Genomic DNA, 18,468 nt, shown 5'->3' on the forward strand with positions numbered 1-18,468 from the left:
GTGGCGTGTGTTTGTTTACAAATCAGATGGTTGGCCAGCTGTACCAGTTTACTGTTATGTGGCTTATTTCTACCCTATAATGTTTTCAGATACATATTTTAGCTTGATGATTAAGTTGAAACCGAGTAATACACTGTCTGGATGTTATCTTGAATACACTGACACGAAACAAGACAGGAACGCCCAAAAACGTCACATCCGGTTTTTTACCCTGGGCAGAATTTTCTATGGCTGCCAATGCAACTTTTTCCATCCTTAATCACATACGGACAAACATCTATGCCGATAATATCTAACTTGCGGAGTTAACGTGCCTTGTACACGGGCAACAGATCTTTCAACGTATGGCATTGCAAATACGTTTGATAATCGCTACTCTGCGCAATATTGTTTTGGAAATGCCGCAAATTGCATTGCAGTGAACGAGAGCAAATCACAACTTACCCTGGGGGTGGTGACTCGCCCAGAATACGCGTTTTCGTGTCAGTGTATGGGAATAAAAAACTGAGGATTTCTGTAATCAGTAGCAGCTGTTCTGCACGGATGCGCCGATATGGGGAATTAAACGGGTGAGCTTCATTTTTATTGGCTTTTATCGATGTGTATCTCTACACGTCATCACGCAGCACGTTTTCGTTTTAATAAATAAATAAAACAATCGTTTTATGGACTTTTGATATAAAAACACAGAAATGAGAATTTTCCCTTTTTTTTTGGCATCCATTGTTAGGTATGCCCATATGATGACCACGGATATGGTCTAAAAGTGTGAAAAACGTCTTTTTCATTTCAGTACGCCTTTAAAACTGTCTTATTCCAGGACCACTGGTGCCTGCTGGTCCCTGGACTACTGGTTGAAAACCACTGTTTTAAGACATGTCACACCAATGCAACTCCTTCCAACTGCCACTGGGGATAATCTTTGCTAGTAGTTGTATTGCAAGGGGTTGCGTGGTGATTCATTTTGTGAGCTTGCAGATTGGCTATTTTAGGTTCATGACACCACCATGCAGCTATGTATGTAGAGTATAAATCAGGCCGTATATCCTTTCGAGCCGAAAGTGATAGTGCACTATTTGGAACATTTCTTCAATCGGTTCAGCCTCCTTCCAAGACCACCAGAAAGTCTGCGAGTGGAAAACCGAACCGTGATGATGTTGGCTAGACTAGTCTTGGACCGAAACGCAGAAGAATAACATGAAACTGAAATGCAAGTAACCATTGATCGAACAGTGGCCTGTAGTCGTGTTACTGTATTCAGGAAACACATTAGTCTCGGTCTAATTTGCCCCTCTTAGCTCATATGTCTTTTTTGTTATTCCCCGGCGGCGTGTTTGAGTCCGTCCATGCGCGCGTTTTGTGCACCGTCGACAAGTCTCGCAAGACCCCACTCACAGTCTCCCGCCTGTCCCCTCAACAGTATTCACATGTAATACTGCAATATAGAAATACTCTGGTATTCTAAATTTATTTGAGTAAAAAGTACAAAAGTATCGGCATCAAAATGTACTTAAAGTGCCAAAAGTATTATGCAGAATGTCCCGTTTTCAAGCTTTCAAATGTATACTAAAAGTCTTTTGAAAATAGCGTCTCACTGCGAACTTGTAGACCGGCGCCGATATGTATATAGGGCTGAAGTGATTAATGTGTGTTTTGTAATAATAATACAAATCTACAAAGTAACTAACTAGTAACTAAAGTTTTAAATAATTGTAGTGGAGGTAAAAGTACAATATTTGTCTCTGAAATGCCATGGAGTAAAAGCAAAATTGCTGAAAATCTGGCATATATACTCGAGTAAAGTACACCTCAAAATTGTACAGTACTTAAGCAACTTCCACCACTGCCCGTAAATGTCTCACTGTCTGTCGACCCTGGGACGGCCCTCTCCCCGGGTTGGCTCTCCCCCGAGCAGCAGCACCACATCACACACTGTTCTCCAATTCCTCTCCCTTAGCCAGCCAACCGTTTTTTCTGGACAGGAAACCTCCAATCCTGCCCACTGGAAAGTGCTTTAATGTACCCTTTCTCCACTCTGCGGCTGCCCACCCCCAGGGTGCCCAACTGCCAACTCCATACTTTGGTCCAACCACAAATCATTGAGGAGGGTTATTGGAAAGTGCATTGCTGTCCTCAGCAGGAAAAAAAACTGCGTAACTTTCCCCATCGCATGCATGTATATTCTCCTTCTCCGAACGTCATCACGACTGTGTTCTGTCTCTCCATGTGTTCTGTCTTTTGTGTGTGTCTCTCTGTGTGTGGGTTGCATTCTTTCTTTCCTTTACTCCCATGCGTGCCGCTGCCTCTGTGTGTTTACACAGAGTGTGCGGCGGGTCGGTTCGGGGCGGACTGCCAGCGGCAGTGCGAGTGTGAGAACGGCGGTCAGTGTGACAGGCAGACGGGGCAGTGCAGCTGTGGTCCTGGCTGGCTCGGAGAGCGCTGCCAGAAAGGTAACCGTGTGGCATGTCTCTATACTAATGTACCTGTGGGCCCGGGCCCACTGGTGGTCCATGAGGATATTGCAAGTGGGCCCCCAAATTATTGGCATTTTTTAAATATTGGCCTTTTTTAATGATTTCTTTAGGTGGGGCTTTAATGCTATTATTTTTATTTGATTATCATTTGTTTGTTTTTTTAAGATTTTTTTGGGGGGGCTTTTGTGCCTTTAGAAAATCCATGTCGTACACACCGCATCTCCACTAGTTAAAGAGTGCTGGGTTGCTGAAAATAGCAGATCTACAAGCTCTCAACGCGTCGCAACGCGATGGGTTGTGAGCTTGTAGATCTGGTATTTTTGTCCAAAAGTGCCCTCTTATGGGATTTCACCCCCTGCCTCTCTAACACTCTCTGCACGTCCCTGACATCTCTTTTCCCCTTCAGCGTGTGCTCCGGGTCAGTTCGGTTTGGGCTGTGAGGACCGCTGCCACTGTGAACACGGAGCTGCGTGTCACCATGTCAGCGGAGCCTGCCAGTGTCCACCGGGCTGGAGAGGAAAGCTGTGTGACAAAGGTATACCAAAAAAAAAATTCTATACTTGAGTAAAAGTATGTTAACAGTTTCCGTGCCTTGAATGGATTACTCCAGGTTAATGTCGCTGCCGTATCGGACATACCCGCCTTTTGTTTTATGTGTTTAATCCGCCGTAATGTAATGAATCAAAAGAAAATCCGTCTTCGTCGCGGAGTATGAGACTGGATGCCTTCGCTGTGATGACAAAACCGGAAATCGTCACATGCTGTGGGCTGCTAGGGCTTCTGGGAAATTGAGGCCAATGGAAATGCATTGGATGCAACGCCTCATTGAAACCAATCTTGTGTGCGTCTTCCGGGTGCACCAAGATGGTGGATGCTACACACAGATCATAACAAACCACGGGAGCTTTTTTTGATGGATTTTCGCGGATTAAAAGCCCAAATAATTCAGCGTATGCTCTAAAGGTAATACAACAATCTCGGCAGTGAAGGGGGGTTGATTAAAATGCGGGTTAATCGTAAAAAACAGTCAAACTGTTAACAGTTTGTGTGCCTTTGTATTCTTTCAAAATAGCGACATGGGGTGCCCATCCGATTTCCAAAAAGAAAATGTTTAGATTTTATTTTTCTTTCTTTCTCTAAGACGTGTATGACGTGTAAGACGTGTGTCTTGGACACACCATGGGATAATTCACAGGACGTCTGGAGACGTCTTGGGTTAAAAACACAATTTGGGCCTTGGATGTGTATACACGTCTTTTATATCAAAGCCATGGGGTGCCTTGGACGTGTATAGGAGTCATTAGGTCTTTTTTATTTTATTTTTTGGTTGGCCTCTCCTTATGCTATGTGGTCCTTGTTGATTGGTGTATCTCCTAATCTAGGGAGCTCTCCATGGTTTTGACCAGATGGACAATGTTCTGTCTTCATTTCTGACTTCAGCATGCCTCTCATTTGGAATATTAACGCAGGGGACGGGGGGGACGGAAGGTTGGGGCTTTTCAGAGTAAAATATGCTATATATTTTTTTCTTTTTTAAAAATATATATCCCACGATTTTGTAACAATTTTTTTACCCCTGTGTCAATCATCTAATGTGATCCTGGGCTCTACACACCCTCCGCCAACCTAGTCCCCATATATGGGGGACATGGGTATTGGGGAGAGCAACGGACTTGAACTCATGCTTCCTTCATGCCTGAGTGTCCAAGACTCCAAGTCGCTCCTTTACACCTGACAGGGGGAGTTTCCCTGGTTGGACGTACAGTAGCGCATGGAAGGAACACGTTATTTCAACCAGTTCCTTTCCCCTCCATCAGGCACCTGATCACTGTTACGTTCTTAGCTTACGCATGTTTCATGATAACTACTTTTTATGTATGTGATGAATTGCCATGCTTTTTGTTCTTATGTAAATCGCTCTGGATTAAGACTTTAGGGCTGTATTTTGCGTGTCTTAAGTACCAGGTCTTATTCCCTAACTTGAGTAAACTAAAGACCTGGAGGCGTAATCAATGCTCTTTGGCCACTCAGAATAGCCAAATGGCATTGATCACGCCTCCAGGTCTTTAGTTTACTCAAGTTAGGGAATAAGACCTAGTACTTAAGACACGCAAAATACAGCCCTTGCAAGAGTGTCTGCTAAATGCCTAAATTGTAAATAGTTTGTCTCTCTGCCGTCAGCGTGTCTGCCTGGCGCTTACGGTGAGGCCTGTCTCCAGACATGCAGCTGTCCTCAGGGCACGTCGTGCCATCACGTATCTGGAGAGTGTGGCTGTCCTCCTGGCTTCACGGGCAACGGCTGTGAGCAGAGTGAGTATTCACCATGTTGGCTTGCGGGTGGACATTTTGTCTCTTTCAATATTTTTATTGGTTTTTCCACAAAATTATAAACATGCATTACATTACAAAGACGTACAAAAAGGAAACAAAAAAAGACATAATCAACAACATGCCAGCAAATAGTAATACAGAAAAAAGTAGCAGTCACATATATACTCCCATCACAGTTTAACTTATTCTCATACAGTTGTCACACCCATACATTTGACTCTTTTCCATTCTTCTTTTAAAGTGGGTGTTATAATCAAAATAAGAACATTATAATGGTGCGTGTTGGTGACCCCCTGACCTCTGTAGGACATGTTGGTGACCCCCTGACCTCTGTAGGACATGTTGGTGACACCATTTGATGAGCCTCACAAATTCCAATGCTGAATTGATGTTGGTAGCCTACCATAGGAAAGACAACAGGCAAATGTTGATCAAAATATCAATAAATTGACTGTGTAGACTTTGTGTAAATTAACTAATGCAGATGTTCAACAATAATGTAACTCTTATCGGGTCCATTTGGTTTAATTTTACGTTCTCAAGAGTTAAAGATCTATGGGTCCATTTGGTTTCCAACCCTCCTCCTTTAGCTGGGGACCACCTGGAACCATTCTATCCTATTCAATTCCCTTTTCTTCCCAATGTAGTTATGTCAATTTAATCTCTCTCTCTCTCTCTCTCTGTCTCTCTGTCTCTCTGTCTCTCTCTCTCTCTCTCTCTCCTCTCTCTCTCTCTCTCTCTCTCTCTCTCTCTCTCTCTCTCTCTCTCTCTCTCTCTCTCTCTCTCTCTCTCTCTCTCTCTCTCTCTCTCTCTATCTCTCTCTCTCTCTCTCTCCCCCCCCCCTCTCCCTCTCTCTCTCTCTCTCTCTCTCTCTCTCTCTCTCTCTCTCTCTCTCTCTCTCTCTCTCTCTCTCTCTCTCTCTCTCTCTCTCTCTCTCTCTCTCTCTCCCCCCTCTCCCTCCCTCCCCCCAGCCTGTCTACCAGGAACATATGGCCTCAACTGTAACCAGGTGTGCCAGTGCTCAGAGACCAACCAACTCTGCCACCCAGTGTCGGGGACATGTTACTGCGCCCCTGGCTTCCATGGTCCCAGATGTGACCTGAGTATGTACTGTGTCTGTAATACAATGGTCTACATGAAACCTCTATGGAGCAGTGGTGGAAAGTAACTTTGTACTTTCTTTTTCTAAATATTTTTTGTCGTTTGAAAATAGCGTATCTACAAGATACGTATCTACATTGTGAGATCTACAAGCTCACACTGTGTCGCAATGCGACACAGTGTGAGCTTGTAGATCGGCTATTTTCAAAAGTTTTGAGTGAAAACTCGAAATGGGACATTCTGCACAATGAGTACCGGTACTTTTAATTTTGGTACATTTTGATGCCAATACTTCTGTACTTTTACTCGAGTACATTTTGAATTCCAGACTTTTACTTTTACAACAGACTATTTCAGTTTTTGCGACATTGATACTTTTTACTAAAGTAAAGTAAACTAAAGTTGAGTACTTTTCCCCCACCTCTGCCTAGGCTATGTATTTGAAGTTCTGTGATATTATTTAATTCTTCTGTTTATGTTTTCCACAGCGTGTCCAGAGGGACGCTACAGCCACAACTGTGACAGGGAGTGCCAGTGTTCCAACGGTGCGCGGTGCACTCCCAGCACCGGCGCCTGTGAATGCCCACCCGGGTTCATAGGAGCACGCTGCAACATCAGTGAGTTCACAGCCTATTGAATACTAATTGATTGAACATAAATGTAAATGTAAAGACAGAGTACAGTCAAAAACTCAGTTCAAAAGGGATAGCACCAAAAAAGAAAAAAAAGGTCCTGGTCTTGTTACCATATGTGACCAGATTTGACTGAGAGCCTGCCATCACGCAAATTTCAGCTTTTCACAGGAGAAAAACTGAAATGAGTTAACACCAAAATGAGTTAATAGCACAGGCAGACTCTTCACATGTGTCAGAGCTGAAATCAATGTAAATATGAAATAAATCCATGTAGCTAGGTGTATTTTTAGAGACCACAGAACTGACAGAAGTGAACCTTTCAAGCCTGTTTTCTCTCGCTATTTTCTGCAAGACATTATTCTATAAGCCATATCTCCAAAACTGGTGGGTCAAACTGAACAACCAATATGTCAATTTGAAGCTATGATTCCCTGTTTTCATATGACAAAAAACGAAAATTCAAAAATATCCAATGGCAGTCCCTCAGTCAAATTTGGTCACATTGATTGATTGATTGAATAGTTTATTGAACATAAATGTAAAAACAGAGTACAGTCAAAAACTCAGTTCAAAAGGGATAGCACAAAAAAAATAACTTGTTACCATAATTATGCAATAAAAAAAAAGCTCTAAAGATATTTAAAGGAAAGGGCAGCTTCCTTACTCAGATTTCGGGAGGTGTAGGTCCAGACTCTATATAATAGCTTTTGGAGATTGTGGAATAGTTGTCTGGCTACGCGAGACTAGTTTAAGGGGGAAGGATCATTTCCTCTCCCTTGGGCCTGCTGAAAGGTGGATTTTCAGGCCTTAAAAGATGTAAGTGCTCTGCAACTAATTTAATTGTTAAACTCTTTAAACCTTGCATCCATATTTTGGGCAATTACATCAAAGTTGTTTCAACCATTTGCAGATCTACAAGCTTTGAGTATTGAATACTTTATTAACAGGCTTGTTAACACTTAACAGTCAAAGGTGATGCTAATAATGATAACAGAAAAATCCCCAGGGGGCTTGTTTCCGTTTTGGTCCATTGCACTGGGGGGCGAGGGTAGAGGATTATACTATCAAGGTGTTCGAGGAGTTAAATTATGTTCGCTTGTCTTAAGTTCAGCCATTCTTTTACGTTAGTTTTGAGTTTGGTAAGGTAAACTAAGCTCAACATGCGAGCTTGTCGATTATGTCTATATTTAGCTTACCTTCGAGCAACACAGTCATACGTCGTAAGCATACAATTGGGTGTTTAAAGGTAATTCAGTGATTTCACTTAATTCTAATATCACTTTTTGTTGTGATAATCCTCCCTAATATAGAGTGTGCTGACCATATAAGGAGTTACCCAGTTAACCCCTGGGGTTAGGTTTCGTTTTTGGCTAGGTGGCCCAGCCTTCATCCAATCAGGATAGAGAGGGGCCTTCCGGCAATCATGATCGAGCGGGGGCGGGCCTTGGTGTGTGTGCTGTTGGCCTGTCGCGTGTCCCCCAACTGTAGTGCGTGCATGTGCACATCTTGTTACCAGGGCAGACCGAGGGGGTTTCCAAATCACCCAATTCACTGAATGACAAATGTTGTGCTGTGTGTCGACAGCGTGCCCGGTGGGCCGCTACGGCCTGGACTGTGGTCGGGTGGCGCTGTGTGGAGAGGGAGCCCAGAACCACGCCGTCTCGGGCCAGTGTGTTTGCAGGCCGGGACGCCGAGGTGAAGACTGTGGCCGCGGTGAGTTTCTCCCAAAACGCCCCAAAAGTCTTTTCAGAGTTCACCAGTGGCATGCACAGATAGACACTAGCAATGTGCCATTTAAAAAGAAAAATAAAAAATTGTGACATTGATCAATTCTTGACAAAATCTATAAATCTCACACTATTAAGGCAACCGGCTGGTTCCACACGCTGCACAGGGTGCCCATTTTGTCACTTGAGCACCTGCCCCTCAAAATGTCTGTGCATGCCACTGGAGTTCACTGCCCGACAGTTCCTGCAGTGTGTGTGTGTGTGTGTGTGTGTGTGTGTGTGTGTGTGTGTGTGTGTGTGTGTGTGTGTGTGTGTGTGTGAATAATATCCTTCCTTTGTGAGTTAATTTGTGTGCAGTGGTGGAAAGTAACTTAAGTAAGAGGTATTTTGTACCTTACCGGAGTGTTTCCAATTTCCAATTATTTTACTACATCCCAGAGGCAATTATTGTACTTTTACTCCACTACAATTATTTGAAAACTTTAGTTACTAGTGACTTATCAATTAATATTGCAAAACATAAACCTTAACCACTTCAGTGCTATATACATTTCGTCCATTTGAAAATGGCCGATCTACAAGCTCACAATGCGTCGCATCCTGACGCATTGTGAGCTTGTAGATCGGCTATTTTCAAAATATGTGTATACATTTGAAAGCGTACTTACTTAATTACTTACTTTTACTCAAGTACGAATCTGAATCCAGGACTTTTACTTGTAACAGAGTAGTTACATTGCAGTATTGATACTTTTGCTTAAGTAAAACAATTGAGTTATTTTTCCACCACTGTTTGTGTGTATGCTGCTTGTCTGTGCGTGTGTGTGTGTGTGTGTGTGTGTGTGTGTGTGTGTGTGTGTGTGTGTGTGTGTGTGTGTGTGTGTGCATGTGTGTGTGCACTTTCTCAGGCTGCGTTCCAGGCTGGTTTGGAGTGGACTGTCTTTACCGTTGCAACTGCAGCAATGGAGGTGTGTGTGAGCCGGTGTCTGGGAACTGCACCTGTGGCCTGGGATGGACCGGAACACACTGTGGCACAGGTGAGGTGATTCAACACACAGGCAGTGTTATTTCCGTCGACTAAAACTAAGACGAAAAATGTTCGTCGGCTACCTTTTTTCACTGACGAAAACGAAATGGAAACTACATGAAAACTAAGCTATGATGACTAAAACTAAGACGAAATGTATTGACAATTTCGTCAACAAATAAAAACTAGACTAAAATGTTTAGGGACTAGTGGACAAGAGATCCAGTATAAGTCACTTTACACTTGGTTGCATGCTGAAAATAGCAGCTGTACAAGATGATGCGCTATTAGATAGGTTTGACACCCCCTGATGTTTGTGCTTTTAGTCTAGCTTTGATGTGTGATTAGGAGCCAATTGTGGTTCAGTAGTTCCAGGTGTGCAGGACAGCAGAAGTCAGTTTTTCTCCAGCAGCCTAGGAGCAAACACACACACACACACACAGAAGCTGCTACTGTCATTATTTGTTTTTGGCTTGAAACCATCTCTTTTTCACTCGTTGTTTATGAAAGTTGTCCACCGGCATCTCAATAAAGGCAAACTGAGATGAATCCTGAACAGAGTTTGGCTGACTGTTGATTTGTGTCACGGATGACACCCTGAGAACAGTACATCGGCTATCTTCACTAAGTGTAAAATCAGTCATTACGACGACAGCTTAAGGCTCGACAAAATACATTTTAGATCAAATTTTTTCAATAAATGCTAGCGCTGTAAGTGTTAATATTGAATATTGAATTGACTCAAAACACAACAAAAAGAGTATTCCATAGCTGGCTGCGTTTGGCCATCTTTAGGGCTGGAGCACTGTCGGAAAACAAGGAAGTGAGTTGATCAAATAGAATCCATTTTCGTGTACTGCTTCGTCTATTTCTCGCTCAAACGTTTACAAAAACATTTTTGAGAGCAATGTTTAGCTGTAAATGACATTGTGTGTCACTAGTGTGCATGTGTGTTTACAAGGCTGTCATGTTGGAAACGGCAATATCAAGCAGGGCGCAGCCGCACAGCTGGTGCTCAGAGGGTTTGATTAGGCAGAGGTCTGTTATAGAGCGGAGCGGTCATTATCAAGACATAACTAACCGCTGAATTCAGCGATTGACCAATCAGAATCAAGCATTCAACCAAGCCATGTAATAATGATATATAGTTCAATGTTGAAAATGAGTGGTATTTCCCTAAGAGTAAAAATGGCTGCTGTGTGAATATGGTCCATGCAGGGTTGCCATATTGTCAGAGTATGTTTGTTGCACTAGTTTTGTACCTGTGTTTGGATAGTAGATGGCGTGTGGTTTACTGTGTGTGTGTTTCCCCCCCTGTATGTGCCAGCGTGTCCTGCAGGGACATTTGGTGCCAACTGCCAGCTCAAGTGTGACTGCCGTCACAATGGCACCTGTGACAGGGTGACAGGAACGTGCCAGTGTGGGCCAGGCTACTATGGACATATATGTGAACACGGTGAGAACAGCATGTTAACCAACCCATTAACCCATTTAGACTTGATTCTAATGTCTTCTAAATCAGTTTTTCTGAAAAACCTATGTTTCTATGTCAGTGGTTCTCAACCTTTTTCATGTCAAGGACCCCCAGAATTATCTCTATTTGGCCGCGGACACCCATCTGAAAATATGTTGTTCCAGGGAACCCCCAGGAGCAAAGATTTGAGTTGAAAACGTTCGCTCTGAAAGAATATATATTCAAAGATTTGCGGCACATTTTCGCGATTTTCGAAAAATAGCAGACCTACAAGCTCATAGCGCGGCACTCTCGGTGCCGCGCTATGAGCTTGTAGATCTGCTATTTTTCAATAGCTAAAGTATAACATGATGCTTAAAACACCAAATGGGGTTCCCATTCATTTCCACTGCGCCTCCTCCTCCTCAGTCTGCCCCGCTGGTCTCCATGGCGCTCTGTGCCAGCTGCGATGTGACTGCATGAACGGAGCGTCGTGTCACCCTGCGTCGGGCCAGTGTGTGTGTCTCCCTGGTTACCATGGCACCCGATGTCACAGAGGTCAGCCAGACACTACACCACCATCTTCATACATACATAGTGGTCCTCACTAATGCTCATTATCTTCATATAATTGGTCCGGGTGGGGTCGACATACCGGTATGCCCTTACTGGGCTGCATTCACAAATTCAAGACACCTGTCTTGCGTTTGTCTAATGGCCGCTCTAATGCATTTCCAATATGGAAGCCCATATGGTTTGAGCAAACATTTTATTTGATGGGGGGGCAAAACACATCCATCAACGCTGTCAGGTGTCAGACACAAAACAAGTGTCTTGAATGGAGCCCAGTAAGGGCATATGTCGACCCCGCCCTCTCACCTACGACCCACCCCCTCCTGGTTCTGCGGCCATCTTGGAAACTAAACACAATATAAACAATGGGAGAAGGGTGGGGCCGAGAAAGGCCCTTATTGTGGTAGCAGGTTGAGAGAGCTCTGAGCTGAATGACATTTCTTTGGAAAGACTGAGTCAACTTGACTACATGAATATCAATGTATCAATGACTAATAATCCTGACAAGCATATTAAAGTTACTGGAGGCCTATTTGTTGAATATTCAGCACAATTAGGTTATTAAGACATGACACAAAAATGGTCAATCAATTCACTATGTAGCTGTATGTGGAGGGCGATATTGGGCATTGCTCGTACTCCTACGGCTGGGGCGACACCTGTTGGGTGGGAGGAGTAGGACGGAAAATACATAAAAAAAGACAATTGGCTACTCTAAAGACGACAAGACTAATCTTGTTTCAAATGACCAAAGATGCCTCCCGATGATGTCACTGGTATGCAGGTCTCTGAACTGTCCACACACAGCCCTCTGCTGAGACAGGGAGTGAGTAGAGAGAAATTGTCACAGCTCTCTGCCATTCTGTTCTTTTAATCGTTGAAAAATCATGAAAAACGACATACTATAGTATAGTACGTCGTCGAAAACCATAAATGTATGTAATTTTTAGATGATTTTCAGCTTTCATTTTAATGTTCTCCAAAATAGGGACACAGGCAGGGACGTGCAGAGAGTGTTAGAGGGGCAGGGGCTAAAATCCCATAAGAGCACACTTTTGGACAAAGAATTGCAGATCTACAAGCTCACAACGTGTTGCGCTGCGACGCGTTGAGAGCTTGTAGATCAGCAATTTTTTGCGTGCAACCCAGCACTCTTTAGCTATAGAGATGCTGTGTATATGCGGTGTTGCAACATACTGTGTTCAAGTTTAGGAGACTCCTCCGGTATGGCATGGAAAGGAGTGTGGCATTTCTTTCACCATAGTAAATGCTGCATTCGTGGTCTGGAGACGGCAGTTGTTTTACAGACGGGTTAAAGGGCAGGGGCTGAAGCCCCTTTTGATGTCTATGTGTGCACGTCCCTGGACACAGGGGTTCGATGTTAATCATGATATATTTGTTACCCCAGAATGTGACCAGGGGACATATGGACAGGGCTGTGCTAAGCTGTGTGACTGTGAGGAGGACATCCCTTGTGATCCAGTCACTGGGAGATGTCTGTGCTCGTCAGGGAAGACGGGAGCCACCTGTGACACTGGTAAATTAACGTACTCTACTTATAATATTATATAAATATGTGTTATATTTTAGTATTTCAAATGTCTGATGATGCGTCAAACATTGGTCTCACTTCCTTCCTGGACTACATGTTGTCACACCTTCCATGCAACCTCCCCCTCTCCACAAGGAGGGGCAGTGCACCAAAGCATCATGGTCATTGTAGTAATTCAGCAATCCAGTCAAACCGTAGTCAAACACAGTAATTATTTTTGCAGTAATTCAACAATCCAGTGAAACACACAGACTTTTTTTCTGGCCATGAGAGTGCAAATTTGAAATTGTGCTACTGTTATCTACTACAAATACTATATTAACATTGAGTGACCTCTTCCAACGGTGAAATGTCTTTAAGCATTTTAAATACATGTTATGGTGCAGTAGGTAGTGGAGCACCTTATCTTTTACATCATATAGCTTTTTGGTAACATAGTATAATCTAAGAATTTCTGGACAAAATAATACTATGACTCTTTTACATAATTTAGTATATGACTTTGTTTTGTTTTTCACAAAATAGTATAGCATGACTTTGACACAGGTAAATAAATTGTTGGGGCATGTGGAGTTTGCTTTGGAGTTGCCCAACCTGCAAGTGCTATAAACGCAACACGAGATATTAGATGACTAGTTCTTTGGGGGGATTTTGTAGGCCTCAAGATCAGGTAGATTATAGTTACCAATGTACACAGTTTTTAGGTACCGGTAGTTATAAACAACAACAACAACAACAACGACTGGTCGTAAACTAGGCAACTAGTCAAAATGACTAGATGTGAATGCCCTAGTGGATGCTGAGGTTACAGTGCATAACGTGTCTTGTGTTCTTCATGTGTCCATGGTGGTTGCCAGGCTGCAAGGCCAGCCGCTACGGGCCAGACTGCACCGAGACCTGTGAGTGTAAGAACGGGGCACAGTGTGACCCTCGGAACGGCCGCTGCACATGTCTCAACAGTTGGATAGGAGTCACCTGTCAGGAAGGTAAGGGGAAAGGGTTCAGCATGACTGTCACACATCCACACATACACACACAGTGTAAATGAGATGCGTAATGATATCGTATTTATCCGTCCGATCAAGCTGCGATTAGCTCCCGTGTTATTCAGCGAAGGTGGTGTAATCACTTCATTTGTGCGGATCGCCCCGTGTACCTTTTCCGCCTCTTTCCCAAGCGATTCGCCTGGTGTCGCCTGGTTTGATGGAACATCCACGCCGATTCCACGCCATATAAGGCAACAGGAAATATCTGAATATCTGAAATACGTCATCATTACAGCCTGCAAAATGCACTGATCCGTGAACGCGGTGCTCCGTGATGCATGAGCTTGTAGAACAGTTAATTCTGACAGCAATGTCAACGGACTGAATGTTATAAAGTATAGGCTACTCTTAACCAACTCGTTAATTTATTGATTTAAGTTCAAGTTCAAGACTATAGCCTATATAGGCCTTCTTGGCAAATACCTAAAAGTTTTTAAATCAGAGCTGCATTGATTAATTAGTGGGAGTCCGTCTTTTAGATTAATATCATCTCACTGTCATCTGTCTGAATGCCATGTGGAGAATGGATTTGTTCTGATCATGGACATGTAGGCATAGCTATTTAAAATGTCAACCATACGGCGGGTAGCCTATATCCTCATTGTCAGATGTAAGTGCAGGTTAATTTCATATTAAAATGATTCACGGGACATTTGCCTTTAGTTGGCACCAAACTTGATTGATCTCATGATGAGATCAATGTAGTAGTCTACAGCCTACACATGCTACAGTTTCCCTCATCATCATCATAATCATCATACTATAATTTTGACAATGTCTGTCTGAATGTGTGTCAGAAACACTGCCTGCACCAATCGCTCCTTTTCACACAGGAGTTGACCATAATAATATGGAGGTCTTAATGGCCCTTTTTCCAATTTAACAAATTATCAATTAATAATGAATTTATCATTGAAAACCAGTGTTGTTTTTGGCAGCAAATTTTGATTTTAGTTTTAGTCGTTGTCTCTTGAATAGTTTTCATTTAGTTTTAGTCACATTTTAGTCACCTGGAATGTCTTAGTGTTAGTCTAGTTTTAGTCGACTAAATATCATAGGATTTTAGTCGACTAAATCTACAGTTGATTTAGTCGACAAAAATGTGTTTTGGCGGGCCTTGATGCCGTCGTAATGATCGTAATGATTTACAAGCGTAATGACGATCGTAATGATCTACAAGCCCACAACGTGTTGTGAGCCTGTAGATCGGCTATTTTTAGCATGCAACTAATTGTAAAATGACTTGTACTGGATTCCCTTCCTAACATTTCAGTCGAAATTGTCAGTATATTTAGTATTAGTTTTAGTCGCCGTAGCGTAGTTTTTATTCAGTTTCCATTTAGTTTTCGTCAGTGAAAAAATTTAGTCGACGAAACTTTTTCGTCTTAGTTTTAGTCGACGAAAACGTCTGAATAAAAGGGAAATTCTCTTCTGGTGCTCTCGTCGTTCTGAAAATGAACTTTCTTTTTTTCAGGTGGGCCCCCTCCCCTCCCATATAGAAGCAGGACGGAGGACTCGCATCGGGACAATTTATTATAGCGCTTTCCTCAACGTTGAAAACACAAAACAAAACGGGACCATTCAGCTGATTTACTGAAGTGACTCAGAGTGTTTAAAAAAAAAAAAAGCAATGGAAAAATACCACAACCTTTGGGACATGGGATGTCGTTAAGCACACAAAACCCACAAGGAGATGAGACTCTTGACGAGAACCGCACTTCCATGTTGGCTCCCAGTGTGGACGGACGCGGTGCCGTTTATTTTTGTACTGTATTGTTGAAGTTTGCTTTGAACTGACCTTATAGGTCTCAGCCTTGCCTGACCTACTCATTTGGTACGTTTTGTTTTTCTCTACCCCATGAAAGGGGACCTGCTTTAAAGTTTAAAGCTTTGCCCTGAGCAAAAGAAAACATGACGTTCTCCCCAATGAGGAACATGACTTTCTGGAGTATGGGACTGAAGAGTGCCTCTTTACAAAATCCACTGTACGTTACTTGAGACTATATGCCTTTCGTATGTTGTCCATCATTCCTGAAATATCATTTGCAGGCATGTAAAATGCAATGTAAACATGTTTATTTATATATATATATATATATATATATATATATATATATATATATATATATATATATATATATAAATTATTTTTTACATAAGGACATTGGTGGTATTGCTACCACAAATTCTGAAATGAGAGCAAGCCATGCATCGTCGCTTGCTTTTCACCTGCCAATACCATGAAGTCATGTGTCTATACAATACAGTATGGAGGAACATGTAATCAGTGTTGTCAAGTAACTAAAGTACTACATTACTTTCAGTAATATTACTTTTTTCAGTAACGTAAACTAGTTACTTTCACATTTTGAGTAATATTATTACATTTACTTTATTGCAAAAGTAACTAGTTAGCCTACTATTTTCACAAGCCTTTATTGGCAGAACTGTGGGTTTGAGTGTTTATTCATAACGGTAGACTTGGTTGGAGTGGAATTGCTTTGCAGGCTGCTGATTCGGTCTAGATCTAGACGCTAAAGTTGAAAATGCAAAGTAAGACTTTTGGAGACAAAAGATGCAATTACTGGGGGCGAGGAAAAAAGGTAATAAGTAAAGTAATAACTAGTTACTTTTGGCAGGGAGTAATAAGTAAAGTACTAACTTTTTTTTAAAGTAATAAGTAATAATATTACTGTTTAAGAGTAACTTCATGTAATTAAACTATTGGTGCTATAGAGCTTCAACTGGGCTTCTATATTAACTATTGTACAGTATAATACTGCACAGCTGGTTAACTGCTGTATCTATATTAACTATTGTACAGTATAATACTGCACAGCTGGTTAACAGCGGTATCTATATTAACTATTGTAAATGGTAAATGGTGCATTTATATAGTGCCTTTATCCAAGGCGCTTTACAGAGATTGTGCATTACATTCACCCATTCATACACCGATGGCAGTGGAAACCATGCAAGGCACCAACTAGCACATCGGGAGCAATTAGCAATGTACAGTATAATACTGCACAGCTGGGTTAACAGCGGTATCTATCCAATGATTGCGCATAGAGTTCTCGCATAGAGTTCTCTCCCATACAGTGGCCTTATTCAAGTTGAGCTGCGTCTTCTTAACAAGGACCTTTTTTGTGTGTGTATAAAGTACATATTTATATTTCATAGTGTTGTACTGTATGCAGTTGAAGAATATATTGATTTTTTTCTAAAGTTGAAGAATATATTGCAATTTCTAAGTTAAGTATTTTCTTGACCACTGAAAAGACTATAGTTGACTTGCCAGAATGTGAACCCAGGCATGTTGAGTACACCAAGGTTTTATGTTAGAAATGTTTAGTATGGGTCCCCAGCATGTACTGCCAGATGCTAACTTGCATATGATATGTTGAGCAATTTCCATATTTGGCATAATATGTGACCAATTAACAACCTAAAATCTACATTTCATCATGCTTTAAAGGACAACTTTAGTTTTCTTCAACCAAGATTATTGTTTTAGGTTATTAGAGAAAGTTGCTTTCTTTCGTTTTAGGGATTTAAGCTGTTTTTGACGGGGGGGGCAGGGCATTTGAACATGGGGCTACATATGTATTGTTTTTTACAAAATGTTATAGCGATTTCTTTTTTTATTATTTACTACTTTGCCTTCTATAGGTTGTTAATGGTATTGTCAAATATTATGCAAATTATGAAAATATGCAAGTTAGCATCCGGCAGTTTCTAAATGCTGGGGACCCATAATCAACATTTCTAACATAAAACATTGGTGTACTCAACATGTCCGGGTTCACAATGGGGCTCTATAGGCTGGCAAGTATAATAAAATTAATACTGTGCTCTGTTGCAGGTAACACTAGCTCAGTGATCTGGAGGTTGTGGGTTCAAACCCAACTAAAGTCTTTACTTTCAAGACCGATTTCTAGAAGAACTTCAAAACTAAATAAAGCAGCATGAATTGACTGTTGACCAATGGTGCAGTGGGCTAGTCAAACGGGACACCACAGGATGCCTTGACGGTTCGAACAACGTGTTGGCTTTGTAAATAAACCATCAATGTGTGAGCATTAGTAGTGTGATTATTTGATGTGCCAGAATCTGCCATTGACCCCCATTATACATTTGAAAATACTATATTTCTAAAACTATGAAACATTTCAAAGATTCCTTTTCAGGCAAAAAAAGTAAAAGGTTCCTGCATGTGTCTCCACAGTAAGCTGAATTATAAAAAGTGTGAATGGAGTTTCTAGGTGTAAGTATGTAGGACTAGTATACCAAAGTTTGAGCGTTTAAGTTAAATAACTCAGAAACTACAAAACATTTCAAAGTAAAAATGTCCAGCATGTGTCTCCACAGTAAGCTGAATTATGAAAAGTGTGAATGGAGTTTCTAGGTGAAAGTGATATTTTGACGTGCCATAACCTGCCATTGAGCCCCATTATAGATTTCTCATGGGGCTCAATGGCATCCAAAAGGATGAAAAATGGGGATAAAAAAGAAATCCTAATGATGATGAAAAACGGCATGCTATAGT

The 18,468-nt window shown here is 41.8% G+C and overlaps 1 protein-coding gene across 1 annotated transcript in view; it reads left to right on the forward strand.

Moving 5' to 3' along the window:
- megf6b (multiple EGF-like-domains 6b) overlaps positions 1–17,491 on the forward strand; it is a gene marked incomplete at its 5' end in the record, with an annotated part of 164,035 nt that extends 146,544 nt beyond the window's left edge. Inside the window, 13 exons of the mRNA XM_083771715.1 lie at positions 2,322–2,450; positions 2,881–3,009; positions 4,656–4,784; positions 5,777–5,908; positions 6,395–6,523; positions 8,126–8,254; positions 9,177–9,305; positions 10,623–10,751; positions 11,178–11,306; positions 12,730–12,858; positions 13,731–13,859; positions 15,394–16,796; positions 17,005–17,491. Coding sequence (XP_083627841.1) covers positions 2,322–2,450; positions 2,881–3,009; positions 4,656–4,784; positions 5,777–5,908; positions 6,395–6,523; positions 8,126–8,254; positions 9,177–9,305; positions 10,623–10,751; positions 11,178–11,306; positions 12,730–12,858; positions 13,731–13,859; positions 15,394–15,458 — 1,487 coding nt within the window. The 3' untranslated portion in view covers positions 15,459–16,796; positions 17,005–17,491. The remainder of the gene's footprint in view (positions 1–2,321; positions 2,451–2,880; positions 3,010–4,655; positions 4,785–5,776; positions 5,909–6,394; positions 6,524–8,125; positions 8,255–9,176; positions 9,306–10,622; positions 10,752–11,177; positions 11,307–12,729; positions 12,859–13,730; positions 13,860–15,393; positions 16,797–17,004) is intronic.
- Between the last annotated feature and the right edge of the window lie 977 nt (positions 17,492–18,468).

Source organism: Protomyctophum parallelum, assembly GCF_964188405.1.
Source record: "Protomyctophum parallelum genome assembly, chromosome: 8".
In the NCBI taxonomy this organism is placed as follows: domain Eukaryota; kingdom Metazoa; phylum Chordata; class Actinopteri; order Myctophiformes; family Myctophidae; genus Protomyctophum; species Protomyctophum parallelum.